Below are 15,821 nucleotides of genomic sequence, written 5' to 3' on the forward strand. Positions count from 1 at the left end.
AGAGGGATACATCCAATGAACTGAGAAATAAATAGCGAGTCAAGCAGTGTCACTGGATCAGAGCATTGACTGTTTATATAGATGGATCAGAGCAGCAGAACAGACTAGCATAAGTCAGCAGTTTGCTTAAGTTCCTTTCCACAGAGTTTATGAAACATATGCATGTAAGTACGAGTGCATATGGTGTTGTTTGTTCAGTATGTTAAATATAACATATTGTTTCCTAGGCTAAGATTATCACGATGCTAATGCTGTTAGCCAGTAAATTGCATTTTCCAGTATGTGCATTTTCCAGTATGTTCCAGTGTGTGTGTAGTTATCCCAGTACATCTGTGAGAAATTGGGGAAACATTGCACTAGCCGCCACTGGTCTCTATCTCTTTGTGTCACGGGAGGTCAATTTTTTAATCACTCGGCTCACATAGCTTAAATTTGACCATTTAAGTGTCCAACTGTACCCAAAGCATGTGTTAATCCGAGATCGACATGGACTCTGATATGTTTGAGAGGACTCGCCGGTCACAGATTTCTCTAAAACAGGTTGAAAAATGGGTCGATTCCGGTCACCGGCCGTTCGATTGTTGCACCAGCAAAACTCATATTCTTTAACAGCCGAGATGTTTCTACATGTTTACATGTGTGCTACCTTGTGTTTCTGAGACACCTTTTTTAAACCTGTGGGTTATTTTGGTAGACTTCAATGCCTATACTCTACAGAGTTAACCGATGCATTGTTAGGATCAACAAGGGACAGAATGAATGGACGTACATGAACAGTTAAATGCTACCATAACAACTTATTTCACAGTCACCAGTCAAAACATGAGGTACAGGACAGCAATGGAGTAAAGAAACAATGAAAAAAGACATACGCTTGCTTTGTCATGGATCTCTATGTCATCCAGTGAAGATGGGTTTGTTGTGGAATGCTCTTGCTGCTCATGGCAAACTTTAATGTTGGTTTTCTCATGCATTTGTTTCTCGTAATCCCGCACGTCATCCAAAGTCATATCTGGAAGAAGGGGGGAGGGGTGGAACCAGGGGTCAAAATGTTGGTAATGTCTCTGTCATGGTACTCCGGTTGACAGAAAGTAAGAGACAGCGAGGGTTAGGTGGCCAATGTGCATTCGATGGGTAAGTAAATAAGGGGTTGTAGCAAATGAATACAGCTTTAAAAGGTCAAGGTGCTTTCTTTGCATGACCAAGAGAGTGCACAGGAGACAGCTGCACAGATCAGAGCCACAACAGGAAAAAGGGAGGAAACAAGGTATAAAGCTCAAGGATATTTCAAGACAAGGGAGAAGGATTAACAATCCACACCCAAGGAATAGGTTGGATCTTTGGAAGCAAAAGAAAGAACATCATTTTCGTATGTGGAAAGACCGAGGGCGTGTTTTGAAGCTTCCAGGCTGGAGGGAGTTGTGATAGGAAGGTTAGTGGTTGCAGAGAGAAGAGGAATAAAGATAACAGCGTTTTGTGTTCATGCCCTGAAGCTATGGAAAACAGCTCAACAGTTGAAAGTCATTAAATGAGTTACAACTGTGGCTGCACAGGGGTCTGCTTCCTGAGCTTCAGTGAGAAGATATTTCGTTGTACCTGTACATATGAGAGCACAGTTCACCGAAGTTAAATTCCTTGTGTGTGTAAGCATACCTAGCCAATAAATCTGATTCTGAGTCTGATTTTCTGGTGTGAATTTCTCATTATTCCACAATATCTTTGAGCTGTTTTTGGTGATTTAGGCGATACACAAAGCTCTGGTAAGCATTAAAGACATTTTTCATACTTGAGATTTGGCTTTTCTATCGTGGAAAAGTATTCAAATGCCTAACCTGTTACTACTCTCTCTTAATAAACTGATAAACAGATCTGGAAACATTAAGAGAACCCTGCAACAGTAAAATTTACATTTTTGTTTTACTATAAACAACAATTCTCCCAACTTCCAATTCAAATATCCTCATTTGGATCTATCACAGCTAGTTAAGATTAAAAAAGGTGCCATATTTTTCAGTCTAATGGAATGGGAAACACGTTCATATTAATTTTTAGATGACAGAATATGGATGTTTTCCCTGAGGGAGAGCTCAGAAGTTAATACTTGGTGGAATAACTCTGATGTTTAACTGCAGCTTCCATGCTTCTTGGCATGCTCTCCACCTGTCTTTCACTTTGCTGGTGGATGACTTTATGCCACTCTTGGAGGAGCTCAGCTTTGTTCCATGGCTTGTCAGATAAAAAACAAATCAGTACCTCAGTTCTACCTCAGTAAGTAGAAAAAGGTGTGCATGTGTTGACACTTGAAGAGAACGGCTTCCTGCATGTAGAGACATTTGGAGTGTCCTCTTAACTTTTTCCAGAGCTGTATAAGTATCTCTTCAACATGAGACTTTGAAAAGTGTGGTTTAGAGGATAGTTGCAGGCCCGGTTCTAAAAGGCTGGAAAAGGGACTCAGATTGTGTTTACTACATCGTGATCTGATGGTTATGACAGGTGCATGTGACCCGTCTGTTCACAGGGGACAACATGCAGGACCCATGACACCTATGCTATTTTCCATTGCTGTTGCCGGTCGCTGAAGCTGCTCCCCCCCCCCCCCTTTATTTGTAGCAGTGCAGGTTCAATGTGACTCAAACACTGACCATGTCTGGCCTCAGTGTTTGTCATTAAGGTGTGAGAATACCAAAAAGGAGAATCCATGCTAAAGGAGAACGAGCAGGACTAGAGGTGACAGGAGAAGAGATGCAGGTGGAGTGACTCTTCATGCACACTGAGTGGTAAGCAAACAGATATCACAAGACAATGATTTATGTTAGTTATGATAGCTCAGACAAAGTGCTGATGGACCTACCAATCCACTCATCCACCCAGGCAAACGCCTGCCTGTGTCCCAGCAGCAACACATCCCGAACAACCTGTAACAGGACACAATGACGGTCAGGAAAATGTTCATCAAGCCACATTTCTTTTCCCCAGAGTGTCATGCCGTGACGCACGTACATGCACAGTTACTTTCTAGTTCAAGATCAAACATTGCGCCTATGCGTGAACTCTGACCTTGTGTACGAACTGCTCCACACGCGTCTGCAGACCCCACACCTCAAACTTGACGGTGACCAGTTTGTACGAGCACATGATGGGATCCTGCGTGTCCCTCCAGCCCTCCTGAAGAATCCCCCGCGACGTCTTCTCCGACTTGAAATATCTCAAGTCCTGCCATGAACACACACACACACATTCAACATAACAATGAACACACAATAACCACAAAACCCCTCGCCAATTAGCTCATGAGTCCCTGAAGTCTGTTAAAGTGAGAGTTAGTGCTTCAATAAACACATTTCAAAATAATACCATCAATCAAGTTTTATTCTCTTAGAGGCTCATAAGGATAAAAAACCTTTTCCACTGAACGTCAGAGTGTATTAAACAACATAGACGAAGAATACATCAGACACTGAAATGAAACGGTTAATCCATAGTCACCGTTTCATTCCTGCATTTCAGGCTTCTTCAACACAACTCACACCTCCACTGGTGTTAACTCCATCAACACACACACACACACACACACACACACACACACACACACACACACACACACACACACACACACACACACACACACACACACACACACACACACACACACACACACACACACACACACACACACACACACACACACACACACACACACACACACACACACACACACACACACACACACACACCTCAGAGTCTTTATAGTAGCGCTCGGGGATCTCGTCGTAGGCGATGTCGACGAAACACACCTCCCTCTCCTGCTCCTTCAGCTCTGTGTCAAAGATCTAAAAACAGAAAGAAGAGGTTTAAAAAAAAAAGACTGAGTGTAGCCTCCGGCTGCTACTCAGGGAAACGTCCCCATGAGGTTAAATCGTCTAGTATTCGACTGGAACAGCTGCGTGTATGTCTGACTCTTCACTCAGCCAAACTCCAGAAATACATTTACAACTTCCCTGAAAGACCATTAGGTGGCGCTCTGAGTCTGTATAAGAATATAAATGCATCATGTGTTTAAGGCAGATAGAAGTGACGACAGCCTCGTTATCTCCCTCAGAGCTTTTTAATCATCTCCCTTTCATTCTTATTTTGCTGCTATAAATCAAGTACAGTAAACTTTAACACTGATGCATCTGTTGTCAAGCAGTCTACTGAAACACCATTACACACACACACACACACACACACACACACACACACACACACACAAGCTGACAGGGAAAGTCTGTGTGTGCATTTTAAGTCAGAGTTAATTTACACGGAGTGAAAAACAGAAGTCTATCTTTCTCCTCTTTGCTGCTTCATGTGGTTGTTGGTAAGTTCATGAAGGTCTTGTATGGCGGGCAGAGATACCCGGCTGGGAACATGATGTCTTGCTTCTTAATGGTTCATTTATTCAGTATTTTATATTTCTAGGCTCTGTAACTTTTACAGATCAACTTGTACGATTGGAATGTTCTGTGTTTTATTAAGTACGTATGACTCTCTCCCTGCAACCAAATTCCTAAACCTGTTATTTTTAGGTCTGGAATCATACTTATTTGGATAGACGATTTTGAAAAAGGGAAATCTTTGATGTTGTAAGTAGCATTTTACTTCACAATTCAGATAAAAAATAGCATCTGCTAAGTGAATTTTCGGAGAAAAGCACATTTTCTGTATTACAAATCTGTTCATTTTCATTCTCTCTCTGCAGATTAGTGCATCTCTTAACCTTGTTTTCTGTCTCTGTCTCCTTTTCTTGCTCTATTTCCCGCCTCCCCTCCGAGGGTGCATTCACTCGTTTTGGCCCAAGCTCTGCCCGCACATTAAGGGCGATGTGTCGGCATGCACGTGTGCATCCAAGCAACCGGAATGGAGACCAGGGTGAAGGGAGAAGGAGAGAGACAGAGGTGGAGGAGAGGAGGAGGTAGACAATTATAAATATAGGAGGTGGTGGAGGGGAGCAGAAAGAGGAAAGGAAAGGAGGAGGGGGAAGAGTGGAGGGGCTGGGAACAAGAATGGAGGATGACAGGGAGGACAGGCGATACAAAAGGAGGGGAAGATGGATTTGTGTAATCAGAGAAGAGAGGAAATGCAACAAGCATGTTTGCATTAGTTTGCATAATGTTAATCCATGAGTGTGCTAATTACTCGCATGAGTCTTGGATCTGTATTGAAGGATTTTAAACAGAGATGTCAACGATCCAAAGAGGATCATGCTTCACTGAAACTGTGAAACCCTCCAGCAGGACTTTCATGAGAAACTGTGTGTTTCATTTTGAAAGTCTCCAAAATCAAAAATATCTAGCAGGATCGCTGCTCACATATCAACGTAGACGACCTCAAACTCTTCATCCCCTGAGCAGCTCGGTGTCAGACACTCGAACTCGCAGCGTTCTAGTGTTTATAGCAGCATTTGCTTGTACGCTTGCTATTGCCTGTCTTCCACTGTAAAGTGTGAACAAACAACAACAACGCAGCCAGAGCCTCTGAAGGCTAGAGAGAGAAAATAAATTGTATTGCACTTCATTATATTCAACGGGGAGAATAGACTCACAACTAGCTGATCTCATTCAGGAGAGAGACAATCCAACCGTTAATGGAATAAAAACGTGGACGTGAAATGTTCATATTCAAGTTACAGGAAGGACTAATTGGAAATTATTGAATGAATAGATACTAAGCATGTAACAATATCTTTCAATTCAATAAAAAAAAAAGTCACAAATATGGACAATTTAAATCAATGGGGGAAAAATATATATTCAGACTCATTTTAACCAGCAGAGGGCGCTATTAGCTTCTGTTTTTCAACTTCAGTAGCTGAAGAAGAGTGCTGTCTCACCCTAACGACAGGCTGAGAGCTGGAGCTGAGGCGGGTTTTAAGTCTTCTTGACAAACCGTTACACCGCGCCCACCTGTCAATCAGGTCAGCTACACGCCTTATTGTGAATAACTCTTATCCTTCATCAAATCAAAACGGAAGAGTTTCTTCTGCTGACTTTTTCTGATCTGTGTTCCTTATTGCATACTTCTTCACCAGGTTTGAATGAATGATGCTTTCCATGTACCTTAGATCACGGAGCTGGGAATGACATCACAATTGGGTAACCACGTTCTAGTTGCAAGTCTGACATGCAACGTGGACGCCCAGGGCAGTACCTTTGTTTTGTTAGCTAATACCCGACAATAACAACACACTACCTGTTAATTAACAAGTGAAAATAACATGACAACATGTCCACAGATAGAACCTGCACCATACTGTCATGTGACTAAGTTGCTAACAAACACAATAGTTACAGCTTAACCGTTACTGTTGATGCACGTAGCAGCCATGTTGGATTTTAACTGGGACTGCTGAAGTTGTTCTGAGTCAGAAATCGGACTTCGGGGGGGCGTTCCTGATGACGGATCAGACCAGTAGCTTCTGGGATCAAATGGAAAGCACCATAATATACTTCATATATTGCTTTATAGAGTTATTATTATTATCAACACATATGAACGGCTGTAAACAAGTGATGGTGAAAATGTAAACAGTGCTTTGATAAAAAATACGACCAAAGAAGAAGAGCAAACGAGGGAAGCGGATTGTCTTCTCCTTCTGCCTGATGGGAAGTCCGAAGCTCCGTGGAGACATTACAAGAGTAACATTAGCCTCAGGACACCTTTAAATCTTAATGTGTGAGTGTGTGTATATGTGGCAGCACATATACATATGTGTGTGTGTGTGTGTGTGTGTGTGTGTGTGTGTGTGTGTGTGTGTGTGTGTGTGTGTGTGTGTGTGTGTGTGTGTAACATGGGACAGTCCTGTGGCACTCTACATGTCATGTACTGTTACTGCAGCCTCCACTCAAACTGTCTGATCACACACCCACACAGCCATGATTTCCTGCTTCACTTCACTTCACTTCCCCCTTCCCTCCTTCCTTCTTCCCTCTCTTCTTTGTGGATCTCTTCCTTGTTGTTCTGTTTGCTCTTTCTTTCAGGTTTAAACAGTGCTTAGACACGCTGAGTGGACGGAGGTGTTGTGCATTATTAGAATCCACGAGGGCGAACACGCTGGAGACGATGGTCGTTGTAAATGATGTTCAGAACAAAGCAGCACACGGCCGCATGCGTACGGCGTTACAGCATCCTTCAAAGCACGTAACCCACTCATGACTTGTTTACACAATGTCATAAAACATGCAGAGCTTTTGTCCTAAAGATGTTACACAAAGTCGTGCAGCTGCATCATCCAATCCTCCACTTGGTTGCGCGTGTGTGTGTGTGTGTGTGTGTGTGTGTGTGTGTGTGTGTGTGTGTGTGTGTGTGTGTGTGTGTGTGTTTCTGCTCATATACACACACCGTCTGGTGTTCAAACACACACTGAACACATTTCATACCACAGTGCTGTCATTTGTGTATGTTTTTAAAGATAACGTGTGTGTGCTGCGGGTGCTTTATGTTGATTTATGATGTGATGCCTTGTTTCGTCAAAGCGAATAAGCATCAATCTCAAACATCCCTTCTGGTTTAACGCACTCCGACAGCCCGTCCATTTCTGTCAGCTTCTTCAGTTATGAGTCCTCATAAACAAACATGAAAACATCAGACACGTGAGCAAACTTCTCCTCTCTCATACAATCACTTCATCACCGACAGTTTGAAGCCAAATAGGAACTCACAGTCAAATTAATGAGCTGGTCGTTCGCCATGATACATTTCAGACCATTAATCCGCCGCACACTCCCTTTGCATTCCTCTTCCTCACTGTCCGGGCCGTGGCAGCATCTCATTCGATGACTAATGTCCCCATAAAGCGCAGAGTGTTGTGAAATATAGAGGGAAGGAAAGTGAGCAGGCCAAAAAGCCCCAATGAAATTAGCTGTCCAAAAAGTGGAGCCGTTTCTGGCAGCCTCTCAAGGCACATTGTATGCTTGGCGTTGTGAAGCGATGGGATTGCAGGGGAGGGTTAGCGAGCTGCCAGATCTGCCCGCATGGTTTAACTCGTGTTATTCACAGAGGTCTTGTTTTCAGCCATATGTCTGTTATGAGATATCTTGTGTTTAAATAGGCTTAATTTGCTGCACAGATTTCTGTATACAAAAGAACAGAAGACAGGCGGCAGAGTGTTCATGGTGTGCAGAGGGATTCATACGAGAGGCTGAATGATTAATAGACTGGGACTCTGGGCTGATATAAGCCAAACGCAGAAAAACTGATACCCGACTGCAGAACCCGTCGGATACCGTTTGACTGGGAGTTAGCCTCTTGAGGGTTAACAAAGAAGAAGTCTGGGCTCTCGGTGTAGCAAGTGGATATTCAAATAACTGATCGTATCCGTGCAAAGGCCGCCTTCTCATCGTGCTGTTCAGCAACCTGAGACACAGAGAGGGAGCTGGAGGAGAAACACGAGATCCTCAGCCTGATTTCTCTTTGCTTCCTTTTGCAGATATCTGTTCATGAAGAGGAGTCAGTGCGTGAAGGGGTCACACTTTTTGCAAATCAGTCAGACCGCTTTGCTCTCCACTTTGATGATCAAAGACCAAAGTCTGCTCAGAAAGGACTGTTTACAGAGCAGGGCACAGTTCATTAGAAATGTAATTATAAGAGGTCAAATTAACTTATAGATTAACTGGTTTATAATAAAAAAAAACAACAAAAACATCAGCTTATTCCTGCCAATAGTTTCAAGTTCTTCAAACTGGGCAGGGCAGATTGCAGGCACAATCAGGAAGAAAAGTCGTGGAGTCATCGGCTCATGGCACAAAATACTGAACATGCCAGAAATTACAAAACATCGACAAAAACGGCTCCTCCTTACCTAAACTCTATAATCCAGGTCTACACTCCCTCCCTGAAAGGCGTCTGATCGAAACCTTCACAACAGGGTCCTAAGTCTCTAACTAGACTCTTCTCCTCTATCGCCCCCCCGGTGGTGGAATGAACATCCAAACTCCATTCGATCTGCAGAGTCCCTCTGTACCTTTAAGAAAAAGCTAAAGACCCAGCTCTTTCATGAATACCTACTAACTTAATGATGATGATGACGATGGTCTCGATATTATTGATGATGATGATGGTAATGATGATGGTTTTGTTTGATAATGATGGGTTTTTTTTTATTATTTATTTTTGGGCTTTTTGTGCCTCTAATGGAGAGATAGGACAGTGGATAGAGCTGGAAATCAGGGAGAAAGAGCAGGGAATGACATGCGAGAAAGGAGCCACAGGCTGGATTCGAACCTGGGCCGCCAGCTTGGAGGACTACAGCCTCCATACATGGGGCGCGCACACTAACCACTGCGCCACCAGCTCCCCGATAACAATGTTTTTAAGATGGTTTCTACACTGATTAGAGCTCCCAAGAACTGCCATCAATATCGTACTTTGCCTCTGGTCACTTCCTGCCAGCACCTCTGGTCACTTCCTGTCAGCACTCGGACTCAAAGCTGATCGTTTGCACTTGTTGTTCTAACTCTCTGATGTACGTCGCTTTGAATAAAAGCATCTGCTAAGTGAATTGTAGAAATTCATACGATCCGTCTGGAGCAGCGACCTGATCTGCAGCTGATCAGGCCGTGATAAACTGCACGACTAACTACGTGTGATCTGGCCGAACAATCACACGTATACACACACACACACACACACTCTCTGTTTACTCACATTGTCGTTGCATCCTTTGTTGTCCTCGTACTTTGTCTCTATGTGGATGGAGAACTTTGGCAGGAATGAGCACTGTGTGGAAGAAGAACAAAAGATGTTCAAACTAATTAATCAAAGAATCCTTTGGGCTCCAGTAGCGCTGTGATTTACAGACTTCATCGTTGTTTCACAGCTTTGATTATCTCTAAAAGGTAAACATATATCCAGGAAGCAACTTATCTTTGGTCAGTTTAGACAAAGGCTTATTTCTCTCTCCCGTTATGGACATGCTGTTATATCTTCCAGTGTGTGGTTGTGTGTGTGTGTGTGTGTGTGTGTGTGTCAAAGCTGCTTCTGGAAGTGTCTGTCACTCTGTTCCAGTGGTCTCCCTCTCTGCTTCGTGCTTCAGTGACATATTTCCACTTTTATCTGCTTGTCAAAAAATCGACAAAAGCCGAGAATACTGCGAAGGCTTTTGTGAGTCTTTGACGTAAACTCATCTCGGCACATTTACACTGATTCACACATGAACACAAAACGCTCCCACACAGTGACAGACAATACTCAGCGTTTTGCCGTCTTCCCCTCTCTTATCCCCGCAGCCTAAATCTGCATGACTCAGGGTGTCGACGTTCATCACTCTGCACAACAGAAGGCTGACAGCTAAGTCTAATCGTGTTCATGTATGTCTTAGAAATGTGTCATCCAACTCTGCCAAAGCTTCATGTGATTTAAAAGGTTAATGTGGTCACAGAAGCAGCTCTAACTTTTTTAAAAGAGCGAAACACGGACAAGTGAACATGCTACTGTTATCCTGAGGTAGTGCATTTTTCTATCTTTTGATGCCATGCAAAGTGTCAGACAAAAGAGAAGTTTACTGAAATGTACCATCCCCTGTGTTTTGTTTTGTTGGGCTGACCGCTGGGTGGCATCGTGAGTAATTAGTCTGGACTGTTCTCCTGTCAATCACAGGCCTGACGTATAGAGACAGACAACCAGCCAAACTCACATTCACACCTACGGGTAATTAAGAGTCACCAGTTAACCTAACGAGCATGTCTTTGGACTGTGAGAGGAAGCCGGAGTACCCGGAGAGAACCCACACATGCACTGGGAGAACATGCAGACTCCACACAGAGAGGCTCCTGTCAGACGGGGATTCAAACCAGGAACCTCTTCGCTGTGAGGAAACAGCGCTGCGCGAACCACTGCACCACCATGTTGCCTTCTCTGATGCATGCATTCACAAAACAAACACAACACCACAAAATGCACATGACTAAAGATACTTACTGTATATTCTGTAGGACGTGGTGTTTGGGTGACACAGAGATGAGGTCGAGAAGAGACAGAGAGAAACACAGTAAGTGGTAAAACCTCAAATAACAGAATTTCATTGGCTGTCACATATCTGATTCCATAGATCATCTTTCTCCTCCAGTTACAATGTTACTATCCCCAGTTTAGAACACCTCTAACGTAGATCAGGGACGTTAAAGCTTCACAGAAAATGTTTTGATAGAAAAATGTTTGAAGCCGAGCTTATCTCACCGCTGCCCTCGTTGACAGAGACACACACACTAAAACGGAGCGTTCTGAGAGAGCTGGTTTATACAGGGTCACAAACCTCCTCTGGTGCTTGATTCATGTTATATTTTGACCAAAGCACAGCACAGATGTTTCATTTTGACCAGGGGTTCTTAACCTTTTTGACCTCGGGGCCCATTCAAATATTAACACTGTATTGGTTTAATTCATCTTATTCTTGGTTTGATTTGTATTCAATAACTAAATCACTTGTGAAATAAATTACATGATACAATGTAATCATCACAAAGATATTAATGGGGTGGGGGGGGGGGTGCAGACAATCGTCATTTTTTTTCTTCTTGTCTCAGGGTATATTTTAATATTAGGTTTGTATTTATATCAAATGTGTTTTCCCCTCTAAATTAATTTTGTTTTTGCAATAAACAACTTTAATCTGTTCAATGTATCCACGCACGTGCACAGACACAAACAGGAGTATGTCTCGCGTTTTGAAAAGTTCCAATCCTGCACGCAGGCGCAAGCGCTCTCTCTCTCTCTCTCGCTCTCTTGGTTCCCGTCTCTTCCTGCAGGGAGCCATGAGCACGCTTGCACTCACTCGCGTGCGCGCTCTCTCTCTCTCTCTCTCCCCCGCTCAGCTCTCTCTCTCTCTCTCGCGCACGCAGCATCAATGAAATGAATGAATTTAAATATAAATAAATAAATAAAAAACAGGTCGGAAATATATTCGGGCAGCCATAAATTTACCTGGACGGCCCACCCAAGTATCGCCTATGTGTGGGAAACACTTCAGTCCCGCGGCCCTCAATTGGGCCACCATCTCCCTATTTCCTCCTCCCTCTCTCTCTCTCTTGCGTCACCACTCACTCTCTCCGCACTCTATGACAGCGGGAGTAGCGGGGAGATGTCGGAGAATTCAGATCTTTTCAGAAAAAATTGATTCATCATCACATTTAAACAAAGTTTTGTTCATATTACGGCTGTGAAACAACATTTTTAAAGTCCTGATTAATCGCTGATTTTAATAGATAAAGGCATTTTTAAGTGTGAAAAGAATGCAGTGGATATTAGACATCCTCGACTAGGAGGCAGAAATATCTCTTCTCTACACATCTTTAAAACGCAGACTGTTTTCAAAAAACATCCAGTAAAGCATTTGCACCAGGTGTTGAGTGCTGAGTAAACTCTGTGAAGACAGAGGAAACTGAAAACCAGTTCAGAAGATGACCTTTAAAAAAGTTTGTGCTTCCTGTGTCCTCAGTGATAAATCATTGGAACCTAAGACATTTTAGGCTTTACACAACAATCACACTAACTGTATCTTGTGGTGAGCATCTATGATGCTGTGAGCTGAAGAGGTTTAGCCTCACCTGTTATGGTGTAAGGGTAGTAGTTCCATGCTTTCTCCGTCACATAGAAGATCTTGGGGACCACTGCTCGAGCCCAGCTGGGTAATTTACTGCAGAGAGACGTAGACACAGACAGAGAGAAGAGAGCGTGTTATCTGTGAAGCAGAGCCGAGGGTGAAATTGCTCCCATTATCGAGGCAATTAGGCATAAAAGTGTCCGACCTTTTTTTAAGGGAAAATCTGTAAGCAGAATAAAACACTGAATCTGAGGGGCGGTGAGAAAGGAACAGTTTGAAAAAAGTGTGAAATTTAGAGGATCACTCATTTTAAATTCTAAATCAACACCAACCTCAGGACCCTAACTTTTTTATGTCTTCCTGAAATTCCAGCCGAACACAAAACTCTCCCCTCTGAAACACACACACTCCACAAACACTGAGTGTGACTGTAGTCTGATCTGCTGGTCACTGAAGAGCTCCTCTGTAGCAGATAGTGCTTAAGAGCGTTACTCAAAAAGGTAGAGATGATTGTTAAAGACACACAAGTGCTGCTCTTTAACTTTCCTTATATTAGCCGTGTTTTGTGTCAGTCCGTCAAGTAGCTGCATTATGGACCGTTTAGGGCGCACTTACACTAGGCCATCCTTACCGTACCGTGCCTAACGCTTCACCCGCAAGGTCCAGTTCCTTTGATTAGTGTGAGTGCTCTGACACTTCCTTTTCCCTGGCACGCTTGGAGGAGGTGTGCTTCATGCCAGAGCACAAGCACAGGTACACAAAGTGGACAGCCTTTTGTATCAGGAGAGTGCTCTGTCTGTATCTGACTAACATTACTCTAAATAAGACACAAAGTCAGTAAAGTAGCTGTCATGTTCTCTGTGTTTTTCCCCGTTGTGCGGACGCGGACTTGACCGCGTGTCTTTTTAGTTTTTTATTTTCGAGATTGCTTGTAAACTAAGAATGCTTCATGATCATGTAAAGCCATGCATGTGTTGTATTACGACGTTCTGTGAAACAGGTAACCGTGCTCAGACCCGGTTAGTCCTGGAGCCTTGTGAGTGCAGGCCAGTGGGGGAATGGCGAACGGGGACAATCGTACTTAAGCACAGTACAGGACAACTTTTCTAGTGTGAGTGCGCCCTCAGTGTTTCTTGGTTTTAGGTCACTTAAGAGCCCTTGAGTATAACTTTAAAAATCTCTGTATGCTAATCTTTGAACAGAGCAAAGCTAACAGGTTTACACTAACCTCAGCGGCTGCAGGAAGTAGCTTCCTTGTTACAACAATAAAATGAGACCTTCTCAAACCCTCGTCAGAAATGAACAGATTATTTTCAATGTCAGTTTTGTTTTTGTTCTCACGCCCGGATTTGAAAAAGACTCCTTTCTGGCATCCTTAATGTTTTGTATCATTGACCATGTGTTCACTGTTCATGGAGGTTCAATGTGCTGCCAGCTCAGCTCTCAGGGGACTTTGTGTACGAGTGTGCTTGTGTTGACGTTCAGTCATCTTGAATTCCGATCTCTGCTGAGACTCTGATTTGCGGTTGCATCGTTTAAGTGTACCTATGAGACACGTCAACCATTAGCTGTACCTGCCATCATCTTTACAAACTTTGATTGGCATTGAAAACACTTTAACAACATTTCTTTAGAGGGACAAAAATGGCTCCCACTGCGTCGTGACGGCTGTGAATAAAAACAGCCTTGGACGGTCACATTGTGCGAATGTTGGCAGACTCCTCTCTCTCTCTCTCTCTCTCTCTCGCTCTCTCTCTCTCTCTCTCTCTACCCTAACAAAAGAGACAGACACGCCTCCTCCTACACCCCCATCTGTTGATTTCTCCCGTTCCCTCCCTGGTCTTTTGAAAAGCCTTGCCAGAAGCTGGCGTGCTGGGGGCCGTGGTTGCCAAGCGTGCTGGGGTGGTGGGTGGCTGTTGGGAGTTTTCATGCCAAAGTAAGCGTTTGTTTTCAGGACTTAAGTTGGATACATGCAAAAAAGAGGCAACGGCATATTCAGTCATAAAGTGAACCATCCCGCCCGAGCTCTTGTTTTTGACTGAACAAACATGGAATCAGTGTTCAGGTCAAAAGGGATCGTCCAAAAACTAAAATACAGCATAGACTGAGTGGATGGTTGAAGTGTGACAGGACGGGTCCAGATTGAATCCTCTGCTGCTGAATCAGAGCTACATGTTGAGTCGCTGCAGAGCCAGATGGACGTCCAGATGAATGAAGCAGAAACAGTTGCTAGTTATGCTAGAGAATCTTAATATAACAGAACGTTATATAACTATTACAGTTTTGAATTTTGTTTGAAGTGAGCTTAAAAGTGTTTTTTACTTTTCATTCTCGTGTGATCTGAAAGAGGAACAAGTTGTAAGCCTGTAAAAACCTCGACCAATGTCTACCACGAGGTACCAATCTGATGAACCAATAACGCCTCCCTGTCTCCCTGCCCGTTCTCTACCCCCATGCGAGCACTAGCCCACACTCAAAGCTCATGAGCTGAGGTCAACTTCTGGACCAATGGCGCTTGTGCATGTAAGTGAGGGGCGTGGCTTTTGAGGGAGCACAGCGGGGAGGGGGTGGATGCAGACGGATCACTGAGGGAATGCTACTTTCAAAATCATGCTAGTTTTTGAAAATGACCAACCCTGCCTTTAATAAAATTAATGTTAACATTAACAAAACATATTTTGGCCCCCATGTGATGACCATTCTGACGTCAAGTCGGCAAGTTGGACACCTAATTCTTTTCTGAGTTTCCAAGTTGTTGTTCTGACTTGAGCAGGCGTTCATGAGCATTTTACAACCCGGAAACTTGTTTTTCCGATTTGTCCGATACCACATAAATGCAGCATATAACGCGGGTTTCACAGCGACACAGAGCAGGCTCGCTGCGCTACTTTTTATCATCGTTTCTCCCTCATGATCTTCCAAATTGTACAGTACATAATCAGTATGCAAAGACAACTTCTATTTTTTTGCTTTTCTAAACCATCTCTTTATTTTCCAAACACAGCTCTGAACAGCTAGTGAATTTGTTAGAAAGCGTTCCATTTTTATTCTTGATTTTAACACTAAACAGGAAGGCAATACTCATGAAAATCCATGACTGCAGGCTCAACTTGTCTTTGTTTTCCTCCCTCTGCCTCCTCTCCTCCCAAGAACAGAGCCGTGCTGACTCAGCGTAATTAGTTACCAAGCATGGCGAACGCTGACACAGGTATTTGTGCTGGAACAAATGGCCTGCAGCATCTCAGTC

The 15,821-nt window shown here is 43.4% G+C and overlaps 1 protein-coding gene across 3 annotated transcripts in view; it reads right to left on the minus strand.

Moving 5' to 3' along the window:
- Positions 1–15,821, minus strand: part of LOC132994413 (cytoplasmic phosphatidylinositol transfer protein 1-like) — a 78,715-nt gene that overhangs the window by 4,810 nt on the left and 58,084 nt on the right. Inside the window, exons 3-8 of one of the 3 annotated variants that reach the window (XM_061064770.1) lie at positions 12,573–12,667; positions 9,682–9,755; positions 3,735–3,830; positions 3,058–3,213; positions 2,852–2,915; positions 873–1,012 (exon numbers count right to left, since the gene is read on the minus strand). In XM_061064770.1, coding sequence (XP_060920753.1) covers positions 873–1,012; positions 2,852–2,915; positions 3,058–3,213; positions 3,735–3,830; positions 9,682–9,755; positions 12,573–12,667 — 625 coding nt within the window. Of the gene's footprint in view, positions 1–872; positions 1,013–2,851; positions 2,916–3,057; positions 3,214–3,734; positions 3,831–9,681; positions 9,756–10,953; positions 11,115–12,572; positions 12,668–15,821 lie in introns of those variants that run through there. The other 2 variants (XM_061064754.1, XM_061064762.1) reach the window with 2 other exon arrangements.

Source organism: Labrus mixtus, chromosome 2 (genome assembly GCF_963584025.1).
Source record: "Labrus mixtus chromosome 2, fLabMix1.1, whole genome shotgun sequence".
NCBI lineage: Eukaryota > Metazoa > Chordata > Actinopteri > Labriformes > Labridae > Labrus > Labrus mixtus.